The sequence below is a fragment of the Calonectris borealis genome, chromosome 4 (assembly GCF_964195595.1).
Source record: "Calonectris borealis chromosome 4, bCalBor7.hap1.2, whole genome shotgun sequence".
NCBI lineage: Eukaryota > Metazoa > Chordata > Aves > Procellariiformes > Procellariidae > Calonectris > Calonectris borealis.
The window spans coordinates 55814261-55831207 of record NC_134315.1 but is presented as its reverse complement, the minus strand read 5'-3'; the positions used below and the strand labels follow the sequence as shown (position 1 = coordinate 55831207).

Genomic DNA, 16947 nt, shown 5'->3' with positions numbered 1-16947 from the left:
CTGCTTTAAACAACCTGGCATTTGACACTGTAAACCTATCAGCAGGTATGCAAAAACAACCCCACTGTACAGTTACTGAGAACTCCAAGTCACAGTTACTGAGAACTCCAACTTCCACAAAATTACCCCTCTCCATCCACTGTGCTCATCATTTAGAGCCACTACGATGAATTTCCAAAAATACCTATTCTACAGCAAAAAAAAAAAAAGACAGCTGGAATCGAGACTGTGGGGACAGACTGGCTGTCTACTTGCATGTCATTATACCCTGAATTGTAATAGGCAAACACCTAGAAAACAGTGCCAAGCAGTACCCTGTATTTAAAAATATTCTGAGCAATTTTTTAATAGAATTTAAAAATGTCCTTTGGAATGTAAAATTGTCTTGGGCTTACTCTGAGATCATGTAGTTTTGCTTAATGAGAACTCGTTTTTAACCAAACCACCTTGAAGGTACGCAAAACAGAAGACAAAAAAGCTTAAGTACAGCACTTAACCTGATATTTTTCTTAAGGTATCAGTGATATATATATTAATATGATACAGATTAACTGTACATTTTATCCATAAATACAAGTATTTGAGGAATGCAGTCATTAATACATTTGATGTTAAAATAAAAACATTTGCCTCTTTTTAGCATGCTGAACCCTATTCTTCTAGGTGTGGTACAAGCCCACAGGGGCAGCCTCTGGCCTGAAAAACTTGGTACAAAATTCCCAAGCTAGTCTAAGCAGCGTACATGACTAGTCAGTTTTTCAGAAGAGCACCTACATGCCGCACCTTGGTATCAGCAACGTTGGCTTTCTTCACCTAAAACCTGATCTCACCCAGAGACTCCTGGGTCCCACATGACAGAGCCCTTCCTTTGAGGAAGAGACTGCATCTTGCAACTCTTCAGATTTACAGAGATATACAAGTGATTTTTGAGAGTAGCGAAGGAACAATAGACCAGAGACATTCAAACTGGACCATCCTTTCAGTATATTGAACACCAGCTCAGAAAGCCTGCCAATAGGAGTCTGAAGTTTTACTTTCAGAAAGTGATGGGGGCTCAGCATTTGTGCCTCAACAATAACCAGGCATTTACCACAGACACAGGTATTTATGGTGATTTATAGGCAATTAAAAATGTCAGCTTCCTGGTGAAGGAAATCTGTCAAAAGATCTTCTAGAAGAAAGTATCTGCAGAGTGCCATTTATACCAAAAGAAACCCGTTGGATCCAAGCAGCAGGTTTTAGCCTATTTTAGGCACAGCAAGGAACAGTGAACCAAGAATGAAATATGGCACTTATGTGCTACGGTCTGACACGAGAGAAGACAAAAAAATTAGTTTCATCCAGGTCCACTGCTCCCTGCTCCCCACCCTCAAAACACTGAAGGTGAAAGGAAACAGCAAAGTGGGGGATGGGACAACGCACTCTTCTCTTCAGGACCACGCTTTTTCACAAATTACTGTTACCCTGAGTATCCAAAGCTGTCAAGGGCCCAGGACTGAGTATCGGTGAAAATGTCCCTCCCAGAGAGGAGTAAATCAGTACGCAAATCCACTGAGGAAAACAGAACAACATTTCTTTCCTGTCACTGGAATTTAACAAGTCATACCTCACCTCAAATGGAAAGAGCCCCATTGGTGGTATCCACCATTGCGAGTGAGATGCTGCCTGCCTACTGTACAGCTCAGAGAAATCGCCTCCTTCAAACACCTAAAACACATGTCCAACCATTGCTCACGTGCGGCAGCTTCACCACATCACAGTCCTCGCTTTTCACTCTAACCAGATCACTTGATATACCCGGGCCTCTTTAGGACTGACAACACCGACAAAGTAGGAAGGGGCAACTGTTCTCCTTGAATAAGTCAGGACTACTATTCTGACAGCAATCTGTGGCCTCCACATCTCAGACAAAAAAAACGCAGCACAGGCCACTGACTTTATAATAAGAGAATGTTTCCAGTATGTGGCTAGAAATAGGTATTTCTGAACTTGGCTAGAGAAATGCCCCCACACCAGCATCCAGTCCATACCACAAAAAATCTCAGACTACTCTGTTTTGTCCGAGACACTTATACAGATATAAATAGCATGAGAGAGGAAGTTTTCATGAAAGCAACACAAAATTATTAATAAGAGATCAATTTACAGTTAGAAGGCTCATATAAAAGTGGTAACTGGAGATCTCAAGAACAGTCACTACTTTCCTTCTGTTTATCATTCAGCAGCTTGTACAAGGCATAGAAGAAATTGTTTGTGTATTTAAACACAAACTGTTTATGTATACTACATATAATTCACACACAAGTGACATGTATCTATAAAGGCAGATTTCACAATAGCAAATTCATCTTAGAAAGAGGAACAACACGCTGGGCATCTGTGTTATTTCCACATTCAGAAGATACAGTGAGATACAGTAATTCAGTCTAAGATGATAAACACATGCAACACTGTAGTAAGTCTCTACAAAAGAGAAAGCAAGACAGTGAAAGAAGGTAGCTGGCAGCCACAGCACCTGATTTGCTAGCCTAAATGAAGATATTATTATTAAAGGTTAACAGCAGACAGAATCCCTCAGCAGAATATTCTCTCTCATTACACCTTGGAATGAAAGAAAAAAAAAAATGCTGGGGTTCAACACACTACCTCAGAGCTCCTCTGCTGCTAAAAGCCATCTTTACCCCATCTCCATTACCAGTTCAAAACCTCCCTGCTAGGCCAGAACTCTGCTGCCTTGGCCCCCTTTCCACCCATGACCCACAAGCACAACTGTCATTCAACACTGCACCCAGTCTCCAAGGCGCACAACACCTAGATATGAAGCAGTGTTGGCTCAAAGGAATTTCAGAGGATGTCAAACGACTTCAGAGTAAGCATTTTCAGGGCATGTTGTTGAGGTGTACTTTTCGATGCAGAAAGGGGGAAAAAATCAATGACGAGAATAATGCCCTTTCTCAAGGAAAGGAGAAACACAAACGATTAATCCACTGGGGAAATCACTGTCTTGATACAATCTACTTGAAAAGTTCACTTCAATTCTCTACGTGCAGTGATGAAAAGTAATGTTTCATCAATCTCATTACACTGAGATTCTCAGTCGTACACTGCCTGCATTAGTTTTTCTTAACAAATTTTATGTTACTGTTTATAATCCAAACACATTGCTCCATACTGGTTACCTTTCTACAGTAGTTCACACTTTTCTATTGTTTATTCTTAGCATTGGAGAAAACAAACTCCTACAAATTTGGTTTTAGCTCTGATTAGACTTTTGGCTGTATGAACAAGTCACTATAGGCTTCCAAGCAAATTAATTAACCTAGCGTGCATGTCCGTACAGATGCTCTTACCCCTCAAAGAGACACCAGGTAGCTTGTCACTCCCATCCTGCCCTCAGCCCAGAGTAAGCGCCGGCACACCTGTAGCTAACACCATGGCATTCAATAAGGATGAGTTGACTTTACGGCTATGCCAAACTGGGCCACAATGGGCAAGCCTGCTCTTCAGCAGCATGTTCCTGAAGCACTGGTGCTTTCTGATCCTGCAGTGCACAGCTTTGGGCAGCTAAACTAGCAAAGAATTTAATGCAACTGCTTTTCCTCCATTAAAAGAAAACCCTAAAAACCCTAGACGTGGCTCACCAAGGAATCAGGGCCAGCTTAATGGAAGGGGTAGAAACCTCCATCCTCGGAGGGAGGGAATAGGACCATGCCAGCTATAATGCAGGCTGTGCTGTGAGGTGGAGTAACGCCCTAGGTCCACTCACTAGCTTATCTAAGAGTTATTTATGCATGTAATACCACAATGGAAAAAAAAGTACCAAAGAGAGAACTTTGGAAAAGTTTCACAAATGCTAACCAGTCCAGTACTGTCAGCTGAAACTTGCTGGAAGTTCAGAGAAAATTTCCTGGCTTTTTAAGACTCCTTTGTCTACCACGTGCTTATTTGAACAGACAGCCAGGTTGTCAGCGGCACCTCACCTACTCTACTGACAGTGCTTGCAAGACACCAGCGGAGCACTGCAGTGAGTCTCCTCCATCGCACACACCAGATGATGGGGAGCGCTGGAACCTCGGGTCAGCCCGTGCTGGGCCCCACAGAAGGTACTAAGGGGAGGCTGAAGGTCCTTGCTGCAGGCTGAACACGAGGACTCTTCTCTCAGCGCATGACATTTTTTGCACATCTTGAAAACAGGCTGCCGTTAATTTCCTTCTCTCTTCTGTAACACACGTGGCCCCAAAACCTTCAAAGCACCTTTCATATGGAGAATAACTATGCTTACCTCCTTTACTGGTCAGGACAGTGAGGAGGAACAACACACCCAAGGTCGCTCAGAAGTAAGGTGACTGGGATTCCCAGTTCAGTATTTTATTTTCTAGGCAGGACAGCTTTACAAGCATGTAGTTAGTTATCCAGCAGCCTACTTTAACAAGCTAATAAATATTTCTGGTAATTCCCCTTTTGCCTTACAACAGTAGCAGATATGTCAAAAGAATGAAACCTAATATACAGATAACAAGAGTCTCTGCATCCTATACAAAATTAGCTGAGTTGGGGATGGGACAGAGGAGAGTGAAGATGTTACTAGGACTTCTCACACAGGCTTGTTTGGTCTGTTAACAAATGGTTTTGTCATCACCAACTAATATGCTGAAGATGCATTTATGATGAGTTTTACATCAGACATGTCAAAACGGGTAGTAAAATGCAGAGCAAATCCTACAAACCAACTATAAGCACCACATGGGAACTAGAGATACAGAATCGTCAGAACAATTTCTAGTTGCAGTCAATGTAATTTAGCATTGACTCCCAGCACCTGGCACCAGAGACTTCAGGGGAAAGTACCAGAAATTGTGCAGTGGGTGTGTTACAGGCACGTGGGAAGTTTTCCCCTAGTCCTATGCAAACCATAACTATCAGTTTACATCCTGACTCAGAAAAAAAAAAATGTCCAATTAGTAAGTTAATCTAGCTGATGTGATTGAATGATTTTGTTAAGTTTATGTACAAAACTTCAAGGATTTTACCCTGAACTATAATCCTGACAATAAAGTTCACCATTAATCTCTGAATTAAACACATACTTCCTCACTGATGTTGACAGAAATTATACATACAAGAAGCTCAAAGTATTAGGCTATGTATTTCACTATGCATCTTCAAGTTATTAAAAACAAACAAACAAACAGGCAAGAAACCCCACTCAACAGCCAACAAACAGTCCTTTCTATTTAAATTAAGACCCGAACTACATTACCACTGTGGTAATAAGTGAGGATAGCTGAGGCCTACAGAATGTGTTTAACAGGAGTTGATGGTTGTATGACAACTGGCCTAACCTGAACCTCCTTGTTTGGTACCCTTAAAGTAAAGTATCAAAAGACATTTTAAAAAAAAAAAAAAAAAGACAAAAAAAAGGAAAAGCACCAAATCATTTTCCCAAAAGCTCATATCTGAAGGAAAGAGAAAAATCTGTTTTCAGAGCAACAAGTCTCCCAGTGTTTATCAAAGCCAGGCAACTCCAGAGCCAGAGCTGATGCAGACACAGAAATGCACACGCTGGAATTTGATGAGCACGTCTCACTTTGTCCCACTAAGTCCCTTTTTTTTTTTTTTTTTTGGGGGGGGGGGGGGGGGCGGACCACCCAAACCTTCAGGCAGAGAAAAAACCGCGCACCCTCTCACGAACGGTACGGCCGCTCTTCAGCAATGGAGCCCCGCATTGCCCCAGCCAGGAGAAGCAGCGGCGCTCCCGCCCCACCCGCGGCCGCCGGCCCGGCACCCACCCGGCTCCAGCTTCCCCCCCCAGGTGCGGGGGAACTTTCTGCGGGGACAAACGGCGGACCCTCCTCCCCGAAGCCCGCAGGGACCTCGCGGGCAGGGAGGTGGTAAACCCGGCTACGAAGGGCCGGGCCCGGGCGGGCGGGGGCAGGCGAGGGGAGCTGCCTCCTCCGCCTCGCCGCACGCCCGCGTTCGCACACCGGTCCCATTCGCTGACTTGAAATCTCGTTACGGTCCCCCCCACCCCTCCCGTATTTCCTCTCAGCGAAAGGAGAGCGCTCCCCGCAGCACGGCGGCAGCGCTACGAGCAGCCCGCCAGAGAAAAACCCGGCCCGCAGCGGGTGGGAAGGGGAGCCGAGCCGCCGGCAGCGCGGAGGCCTCACCTGAGAGCAGAAGTAGGAACCCTGGATGCCCAGCTTGAGGCAGGTCGGGCACTGCAGCTTGGCCTCGCTACTGCAGCCGGCCGTCTCGCAGACGCGGGTCTCCACCGCCGCCATGCTGCCGGGCTGCCACAGGCGCGGCGCGGCGAGCGGCGGGGGAGGAGCCGCCGCCCGGAGGTGCCGCCGGCTGAGGCGGGCGGGGAGAGGAGAGGCGGGGAGGAGCGGCGCGGAGCGGCCCTTCAGGGGCCGCTCCGCGCCGCTCCTCCCCGCCTCTCCTCTCCCCGCCCGCCCTCCCTCCGCGCAGACGCCGGCCGGAGCCGCAGGTGCCCTTCAGGAACCGTCACTCGGTGGAGAGGGCAGGGAGGAGAGCTGGGGACCTGCTGACAGGATAACCCGGCCGGCGGGTGGCAGAGGTAAGAGAAGCCAGACTCCTGATTCCCCCATCTCCTGGCTTCAGCCGTTTGGCACGCTGTTGACCAATTAATTTGTTTCCATCTGCCAGGGAGAAGGAAGTTCCTTGTCTTCACTTCTCGTGTTTGTCGTCGGTGAGGCCGTATCCCACATTTTTCAAGCATATCTTCTTTATTGTGGAGTGCAGTGTTGGTCTGTAGGGCTGTCTGTGAAGTTTATAATAATTCTTTTGCTCTATTTTTAGCTCTCGTTTGGAGGGGGGGGGAACCATCACAAATTCAATATTTAGTAAGGCAGTAACTAAAATTAGAAAAACAGGCTGCAGAGTTGCGGTGGCATTATCACAGGAAGGATGCTAGTTTTTTTCCTGGAAAGAGAAAGATTATATAGCAACGATCTGTCATAAAAATAAGTGTGACTAATACATAAATTGTATTTCTCCCATTTACATGGGTTGATCTCGAAAAAGATACTACCTGTGCCTGTAAAGCCAACTGTGCTTATCTTCTCTGAGTATTGATGTCAAAGCTATTGTCAATATGTACTAAAACATCTCTAACTTAATATCAATGCAAGACACCTTTTACTGGTTCATAAGTCAAGAGGAAGTTGCTTTGAAAAAGATCGTGGAGAGATGCCTATTGAGGTAGGAGGATAGCTGCAAAAGACTTCAGAGCGCATGTTTGCTAGATGCAGCCATTAGTGCTGGGATCCCACTCCTGTTTAAATCTTCTGTTGTCTTCCCGCTAGCTGGCAGACACAGCCTATGATTTCAGTCAAAACTTTGCAGGATTGAATTCTCTCTTCCTGCTTCAATGTCATTGATTTCAATGAAACTACACCAATCCTTATTTTGATTTTAGTACACAAAATATTCTCATGTCCTGGCATCCAGATAACTCCCCAGAAAGTGTGATTCAAAATCCAAACTATAATCTCAGCATTTTCTGCAATTGTGTTCTATTCCTTGTGGTCTTCCGGCCCCATCTTTAAGAAAAATTTATGTATCTCCTAGGCTTAGAGGTCAAGTGAAAATTTCCACTTACTAACTCCAGAACAGACAAGCATACATCCTATTCTTTTGTCAGAATAAGTGTATTCATATAAACATACCTGCTATCTTATGACAATGTAATCAGTGAAAAGTGGCTAAGTAGCCCAGCTGATTACAGGACCAAGGTGACAGATAACAAAGTACCTGATCCTGGTTTGTTGTGTGATAAACACTTTCACTAGCATGGTCAAACAACCGAATGATGCCATGCTATTACTGAAGTGTAATTGCAGGTGGACACCCGTCTTTCTGACAGTTCTCACCTTCATATCTCTAGTATCGATAATACTTGTATCTGCCTATTGTTCGTAGAATGAGAATACTGTGAGAGTGAATTAGGAAACATTTTTAGGATGCTTGTAAAATACAAAGATTACAACTATTATTTTTTTTCTTCAACGAGTGAAAATGGCTACATATTGATTCATGCAGCTCATGCTGTGACAGCATTTAGGTCTAAATTCTGAAGACAGGCAACCAATTGCCAACCAACATAATGAAATATCTTTAAAGGATACATTCACAGACTGTGATTTTACATATTCCAAACCCAAGTCATTATTAAAGGCTTGGTTTAACCTTCTTAAAGCAAAATGTTACTGAACAGGCAGAATCACTCTTAAATGATCCATTTTGCTAGCAGGTATTGTATTGCGTACAGCCCCGTGAAAAATCAGTGCTCCTTTTCCAAGTAACCAACAAATCAAGGTATCAGGCAACGTAGAACAGGTACCTTCGTACACTTTAGTTGCTGCTTTGTACCATTTAAAGAACCCTAAGGAGTTGTAGACATAATTTACCTGGTTAAGCAGGGTTTACAAGTACTTGGTGTCACTGACATGATATAAAAAACCTGAAGCATACTGGTTGATCTAGTCCAGTGTCTTCTGCTCAAATGTCATAATCTGCTTCTTAATGAGATTTTAATATAATCATCATTAATAATTCAGGATACTTTACTAAATTTTATGAGTATTTAATTCACATTTCATTTAATGTCTGAGTATAACTTCACAATTTATTCCTATCTGTATCTTTCAATATCCTTACTGGGACAATGTCAGTATGTGTATGTTTGTTCTCATTTTGTAGTGGTTGACAATGATGCAGGTTAGGAAAAAAGAGGACTCCCATTCTAACTAGTAGACAGAGTTTCTTCTGTTATTCAGTTTCATTTATTTGCTACATTTCTGAAGTGCAAAATAGAAGCATGCCGTTTCCCTGCTTACTTGGAGAAGCCAAGGATGCATATATTAATTAAACAATTTAAAAACATATGTAATTTAAAGAACAGTGAATGCCCTAATTGAGGAATTAACAAACTTGCTTACTTGTCCTCCTCAGTGCACAGACTGCATTTGCGGATCAACCTAGAATAATTAACTCTGAAAGATTTGACCTAAAATTTTTGTTGTTGTTGTTGTTGTGATGGTTTTTGCTTTTAAACAGCCCTATATTATCATCCCCGTAGGAAAAATTATGTGGATTCTGTGGTATTTCAATGCTTTTGTTTTCCAATTTGGCCTTGATTTTCTGATTTGGTAAGTGAACCGATTCACGCCTCCTGGAGGTCCATCCACTGCCATTTCCCATTATCTGGTGGCACACTCATTCTCACCAGGGAAGTTCACTGACCTTTGCTGTGACCTTCCCTGAGTAGAGCTCTTTTTTCTCTGTCAGGCTTTTCATGTTACTTTCTAGCTGCCTGTCCCCCTGTGTCACAGACAAACGCACACAGAGACGCATGAGTCAGAAATTTTATAGCCCATTCACGATCCTTGATTTATGTCAGTGCTGTATTCCTGCTGTCCTCCCAACTTCTCCAGAGTGATGCAAGGCTGGGAGTGCGTGAGGTTAGCAAACAAGGGCAGAAGGAGAGGTCAGCAATGTCTCGTGGGTCAGATAGCTGCTGCAAAAAAGCTAGAGCAGCTGGCAGCTAAGACAGCTGCTAGTTAGGAAGAAAATGGCCACTGAATTTGACATTACTTAATTAAGAGAGTGCCTTAGCTCATGTTCCCCCTCCTCACTTTGCTTCTGAACATTGCAGTAGCGGGGGTTGGGCAATCACACTTTCCCAGTGAAGCTCTTGGGTACAGTAGCTGTTTTCTGTTCAGGCTTATTGAAGACACAATTAAATGCCTCTTTGTTTAGCGATAGCTGAAACAATGCAAAAATACCACCCAGGAGCTAGACCACATGCAAATGTGCAATATTACCGCTTGGCCAGATGGTACAGGCGCTTATTGAGATTCTCGTACCAAATGCAAAAGTTATGTAGGTTGTGTGTGTCTGTATGTGCATGTAAAAAAGAGAAACTGCAAAACCATCACAAATGCATGTAAAGACAAATGTCTCAAAGATGGCCACAAAAAAATATGTAGCATGATCTTAAAAAATAAGAGTGAAGGAGAACCCTTGTAGGAAACAGAAGAAAAGACAAACCTGTGGTCAAAGCAAAATAGTTTTACTATGGCCAGAGAAAAAAAAGACTTTGTAAATGAACAGAGTTGCATTGAAGAAATATGTGTCTCCATTTTTCTACTTTAAAGAAAAATGATGTGGAATTTCAAAGTCTGTCTAATTCTGTAAGTCAAAAGAGGTTGCAATACATTGTAAGGCCCTGCCTCGCTCTTATTCCTCCCATTGGTGGAGATACAAACTAAACTACTGAAAGGCCCGCTACAGCCACAGTTCAGACTGGAGCAGGCTTACCCAAAGCTAATTCCAAGCGTGCTTTCTCTAGTTGTGTTGGAAAGGAGGGTCCTGCACATTCTTTTGTCTTGTTTTGCTTGTTCAAGCTGCGCTGCCTCTTGCAGCTTATGCATTAATATAGTGGATCAAAATTTCTGCTGTGATTTAGGAACGATTCTCTCTGAATTCAAGAACACTCTTCCAGTATCCAAGAATCTTAGCATTTTCCAGTATAAGCATATGAAACTGGTTGTTTATCATGGGACAAGAACAAAGAAAAACAAGCTGCATCCTTTTAAACAAAATGGTATTTTATAAAAAGCACTCCTATTTAACCAATAAGTTGCAAGCTTTAAAGAGAGAAACTGCACCGCTTGTAGTATTCAAAAGAATCCATGAATGTGTCCTGAAGTGATAAAAATTTGTATTCTTTACTATAGAAGCACAATAAAAATCACCAAGTGAAGTTCTGGCCCAATTAATTCAATCAGAATGGTACTGATATCAACAGGATTTCACCCAGTTTTTGTCAACAAAGTCAAGGCCATAAAAAAAATTGACTTAATAATAGTAAAATACTAGCAGTATTTTGTTTCCACTTTAGATGTCATGGACAATACTATGAGACATTAAAAATTCTTTTTATTTTCAGGTTTCAAAATCAAACTAAGATGATCAGATTTTTAATCTGATTCTAAAAGTGTTATATCACTGAATGTGAGTGATCTGCTCCATTTCCACTCAAATCAGTGAGATACTGGTATGCAGATCAATTAGAGCTTATACTTGCACACCTCTGACTTTGATGCCGCGCTTTGCAGAATGAAACAGATGTTCCTAACAACTACTTAAATTCACACTGAAAACGGATAGAACTCTAAAGTGTGCGAGGATTACTGAAGAAGAGATATTCAACATTTCTTTACTTCAGACCCTTCTTTTTTTCCACTATAACTTCAGAAGGTGTGGTTTTGTAGATGTATCTATGATACCTCTTTGCCTTCTATCTTGATTTTCCTTTTAGTTAGTTTGAAGATGATGTCACTTGCAAGGCAGCCACATCACTTCTGAGGATCTTGCTTATGTGTGTCAGTGACTCAGAGAAAAGATTACTGTAGCTCATAATCCTCTCATTGCTATTATAAGTTGTTGGATAACTTCTGATGTTATCTTTAGAGGCTTTGTGCCTCTGGAACTCAACAAATCAAAGAACAACGTGTACCAAATCACAACACTTGCTTACTTCCTATTTGTGCGGTAATAAGGGAGGCCGTGTTCAGAACTCAGATGTAATATATTCATCTATCTTATTAAACATTGTTAGTAAGCATACATCTCTTGTAGGGGACTTTATGCTGTTATCCTGTACTGCATAAGAAAAATGAGAATCCAGCCAAATGCTATATGACATTCAGTATCATTTGGTGGTTAACACTCATTCACAGTTCCTTCTCAGTCAAATGACATTTAGAACTCTAAAATGTAGGTCTGTACACTTGATTCATTGAGAACAAAAATACAAAGTTAAATGCAGAAGAAGCTGAAGATAAAATGATCAGAGAGGAAGAGGATTCTGGATGGATTATCTTTATTTATGTTAAGAGACTTAAAGGCAGGATTAAAACAGGCAGTCAAAGAATGTGCATGGTTGCCAAACAAGTAAAATGGAGTATCACGTCCATCTGGCAGCATATTAGGCAAGTATATAGGAAGGCTTATTGATTACATATTATTAATATGTATTCATATTAAACAGTCTGTAAAGAATTACTAGGAACCAAATTTTATAAAATAGATAAAATGAAGAATACGTCACCAGACAAAAAATAATGCTTCTGCATGTATTGATGTGCATTCTGAATGTACAAATTTAATAGATTATGTTCTTATTTTGCCATCATAACATGGTTTAACATTATACAGCATAGGGAGAAATATTTTCTTTCTTAATTTGTGTTTTATCACTGGGAAGGTATGTCCCAGTTCTTTTACTTTGAAAACTTTTTCAGTATTTATTTTATAAAACAGTATTATAAAAGGTTAAGAACTTAAATATGTTTTTGTTGTGTTTTCCTTTAGAGATGTCAGGTGGCAGATAAAACATTACTTTATTGAACCCTCTGCCTTTGTTAAGTAAAAATCAAATCATAACACTAAAATGAATTCCATGGCAGAAAAAATACAGCAGAAAATTTACTGTTCCAATACATTTTTATTATAACCAATGGCCATTCAGTGATCTACAAACAAATATAGTAGAAGGCAGCTTTATTCTATCTCCTAGTAGTAAAGAAACAACAGATACGATGCCCTGCACCACCCTGTTGGCTTGGAGACTACGGCCTCTCTTTGGGATTGCATACTGATACTGCCAGTAATAAATACTTTTTGTTAAAACATTCACACATCCATCGCCTGTCTCGAGTCCTATAAAAATCTTGAAGTCCTGACGTGAAGCCATTTGCTTGAGTACCCTAAGCCCTTCCCGGTACTTTTTCTGCTGGCACAGTGTATCTGTGGATGTGGATTTATTTGCACCTCTATAAACATTCTTCCAGCAACAGCCTCACAGTACCACAGCCCCTATAGGAGTTATTAAGCCAGGCAACATTTTAGTCAGTGTGGGCCAGATTTCAGAGTGACAGGAAGCTCACCTCCCCTTAAAATCATTTTGTTTTTGGAAAAGCTGCGCTTTAAATCAAATCCAATTAACAAACTTATTAGAAATCAAATAATATCTGCATACGTTAACATGTCAAGCCTAAAGGGGGAGATTTTAGAGGAGTACAAATAATTACCGACTTATTCCATAATTAACCAACCCCATATTGGGTCTGGTTTACTAATATTGAAATGCCAAGGAGGATCAAGTAGATCAGCAAGGGCAGAAAATACAGCAGGTAACAGAAGACTGTTGCTTGTATGTATATTGTACAAATGTTACACCTCCATGTTAACACAGAGACTGACTTTTCAGACATTTTCAGTGTCTCTTCCATGGAACAGCTTGTTAGAAAGCCCACAAGAAGACAGACAGCTTTTGACTTCACCCTGAGTAGCATTCAGGATCTGGTTTGAAATCTCATCTTTGAAGAGCCATTCTGTGACAACTGCCTCAGCATACTTTGACGCAGTATCATTACAGGAGCCAAAACATTCAGCAAATTTGTCCTCAGTTTCAAAAACAGGAACTATGTAAAAATAAGTGAGTTTGTTAAAAAGTAACTTTAAAAGTGCAGCTAAATTAAATTTTCAGAGGCAGCACGGAAGCTATTTTAAGATGCACATTTTAGAAACTTAAGGTCTATACGGACTTGGATTATTAAGGAAGGCTTGAGAATGGGCAAAAGGGACACAGCACAGGTAAACAACAGGCTAAAGGAGGTTACTAGAAACAAGACGCTTTCTTTAAAAAAAGGTGAACTAATACTGAAATGAAAAAAATAGAAAAACCCACATACTCCTGCAGATTAAATGTAAGAAAGCAATTAGATTGAGTCCCCCCCAAAGGAATCAAAGCTAATAATCTTTCTTCAATCCTTAGGAACAGGAAGCCTTCCAGAAGTCTGCTGGAGTAATTGATAACCATGGTGTTAACAGGAGTATTCAAAGAAAACAAGGCCATTGCAGAGAAGTTCATAAACTATTTGAGTCAGCGTTCACCAGTGGATATCCTGGAAATGGAAGGGATTTTGAAGAGAGAATGGATGAACGGATAAAATGAACAGTAAGAAACCACTAGGACCAGATGGAAATTGCTAACAGGTGTGTCTAACTACAGTTTTAAAAGTGTACCGATAGCCGGTGTCTGCAGGATGGCAAATGGGATGTCAGTTTTTAAAAAGAGTTCCATGGAAGGCAGGGTGCCTGATGGGCTGGGAGAGGAAGTCTGCTCTCTTTCCCTTGCAAATCAGTAGAAACTATGGTGGGCAATAGGACACCTGGATAAATACAATCTACTTGGAAAAGTCAACATGACTTTTGTAGAGGGAAATTCTGCCTTACAAATGTAGTGAATTCCCTGAGGAGTCAACCTACATGTGGAGAAAAGTGGCTTATAAGTTGCATTTCCGAGGGGTAACTCATCTGCTTGGAGCAGATAAGGGAATGCATACCTGTCTGAAGCATCTGGAACATTTATTTCCAATCACACATTTCTCCCCTAAACAGCTGTTTCTCTCACCTCTTCCCAACACCTTCCTTAAATACTTTAAGACTTAGTGCTGAATAAGGTGCATCTCAGTGCCTCTGTCACCTCCCTTAATTTCCTCTGTTCTCAAGAATGTAACTTCTTGCTTCCTTTCTGTCATGAGATGAGCAATACTGTCCCAACTCTGGAAAGTGATTTCAAGGGAGAGAGCTTTAAAGGGTAGATTTCTAGGGGGAATTGAAAGCATTTTAACCACCATAATTACAAACTCTGTGTTCCTTGTGCTGTGCCTCCATTTCTAGATCACCCTGAAGAGGGGATACTGCATGAACGTGCAGGAATTAACCTAGTCTCAAAGCCTGAAATCACCCTGCTTGCTAACGAACTCCTTAGCAGGTAAAGCAGAATGGACGCGTGCAGATCCCCTACCAGACTTTCTGTGACAGGAACATTTCAGAAGGAAAATGAAATGCCTCTCTCTGGAGGCTCACAGGAATTCTGCACTGCTACAGCCTTTTCTCATGGAACCAACTTAGAGCTCAAACGTACTGTTATCCCTCTTGTACTACTGTATTTCTACTGTTCATCTGATCAGGTGTCATTTTTGCTCATGAATAGCAGTCTAAAATATCAGATCCACTATATTGCTTAAAGATCTTACTTCTTAAAATAGTTCCATTTAATTTTTAGACCCTTTCTGTAAATTAGGAGTGCTGTGGCAATTCAGATATCCTTTACAGCCTTCCGTGGAACCATCAAAAATTTCAGCTGTGGTAGGTCTCATTTTGTGCTTGATTTCTGCAGGGCTGCATCCTGCTATTTGCACACAGCAAAGCAATCATTTTCTTCCATAGTGGGTGGAATAAATTTCTCAGAACTTTTAATTCATTTAATTGAGGGCCAAGGGCTAGGGAAGATGTAGCTGCTGCAACCCCTATAGTTGTTATGATGGTCAGAAATACAATTCTAACTGGTGGTGGAAAGAGACTGTCTAACCTAAAAGAGTGGAGCAAAACATCAGCAGTGGCAAGTGTTAAGGCCTCTTCAGAATGACAGCCCTTCTATCTATGTCTTTTCCTCTGAGAGGGCTCCATCTTTCAGGATTCTGAACTTTGAGATATGATCTTCTGAGCAAATAGGAACAGACATGATTGCTCTCTCAGAAACATAGCTTTTTAGTAAACGAGCTTTAGAGTTGTTACTGATTCACAAATGCTGAACGTAAGCCTGCCTCTCTGCTTTCAGACACATCCCGAGCAAGGGAAGAAGACACATCTGCATGGCAGTTCCTGTGCAGGCATGACAGCAGATAAAACCCAAAATGTTGCGTGGCCCACCAAGCAGTAGACATTCGGCTAGAGGACAGTGTGCCCAGGTGAGCCTCGCAGTGCCTTAAACTGCCAGACAGGCTTAGGAATGCAGTGTCCCATGTGTTCAGGAGAGTGGGAGCTGACGGTGTCTGGAGCTGTCCTTAAGAGATGCAGTGCCCATGCAGCCCTTGTACAGACACATCCTCAGAGCTAAGTACAATTCTTGACACACTGAATTATTGGGGAGAGTCTGCTTGGTGCCTAACAGTTGTGAATTTCTGTGCCTCATTTGCCGACAACCCAAGCGCTCGGCTGGCAGTGCTGTATGCCTGTGCCTGCCCAGCCTGCGCGCTCTGGCTGCGTTGCATTTCCCTGCTGGGGAGAGGTCTGGCTGAGCATTACCACCAGCTGCTCCCCATGGGACAAGAAGGAAATTGGGGCACAGGAGCTGAGGGACACTCGGCACACTTTGACCAAGTCCCTGCTGTAGATGGTTGGACCAGGTGTCCAGGGCTTGGCAATTTGCTCCTAAGGTTCAAAGCTTCAGCACATTTAATCGTCAAACCTGTCTAATCCTTCCTTGGCTGGAGAGCACCTCTCCCTTCTCTTCTCCCACGCGCCTCAAAGGAGCACTACTGGCAGGCCTGGGAAGTCGGACATGGTGGCCGAGGGGAGGCTGGGTTTCCACGTTTGCATCCTTTCACCAGGAAAAGGAGGCGTTAGATGGGCTGGCTCTACCTCTGCTGACAGGCGCCTTCCTGCAGAGTTGGGATAGCGAGGGGGAGAGGTGGGAAGTGCCCCTCGCTTTTCTCTGACCCAGCGAACTCCTACTTCCCCACGGAGGGAAGGCATCCCACCTTTTGGCTCCGTTCACTGCCGCCCCACGCCTCCCTGCGAGGAGTCCGACCGCAGCCTCACGCTTTGGAGGCCCCGACGTTCCCCACAGCAAACTGCAGCTGCCTCCCGGCCGCGAGGCGGGCAAAGCGGCAGGTTTCTCTGCTCGCTACCCTGATTTCCCTGGTGGGTCTGGATCACCGGCCGTGTCTCAGCCCGGCCTGAGCACCAGCTCAAGTAAATGTGGCACCGGCAAAACACCCAGTCAAATGAAGCAAATAAAGCGCACGATCCGGAACGCTGGACTCGCCTGCGGTGAATGATGCCGTTAAA

General features: G+C 42.6%; 1 protein-coding gene and 1 long non-coding RNA gene across 4 annotated transcripts in view; one reads left to right on the top strand and one right to left on the bottom strand.

Annotated features, from left to right (window-relative positions):
• The window catches only part of METAP1 (methionyl aminopeptidase 1), a 28601-nt gene extending 22242 nt beyond the window's left edge, over positions 1 to 6359 (bottom strand). The window contains exon 1 of the mRNA XM_075149601.1: positions 6168 to 6359. Coding sequence (XP_075005702.1) covers positions 6168 to 6281 — 114 coding nt within the window. The 5' untranslated portion in view covers positions 6282 to 6359. The remainder of the gene's footprint in view (positions 1 to 6167) is intronic.
• A 97-nt stretch (positions 6360 to 6456) lies between these two features.
• LOC142082045 (uncharacterized) lies at positions 6457 to 16909 on the top strand. Of its 3 annotated transcripts, XR_012673559.1 has the most exons (6): positions 6468 to 6577; positions 6667 to 6709; positions 13865 to 14085; positions 14773 to 14866; positions 15716 to 15845; positions 16624 to 16909. It is a non-coding gene; the product is annotated as an uncharacterized LOC142082045 (long non-coding RNA). The 3 variants fall into 3 exon arrangements; XR_012673558.1 differs by lacking the exon at positions 16624 to 16909 and having other exon boundaries at positions 15716 to 16352; XR_012673560.1 differs by lacking the exons at positions 6667 to 6709; positions 16624 to 16909 and having other exon boundaries at positions 6457 to 6577; positions 15716 to 16352.
• Positions 16910 to 16947: the final 38 nt, after the last annotated feature.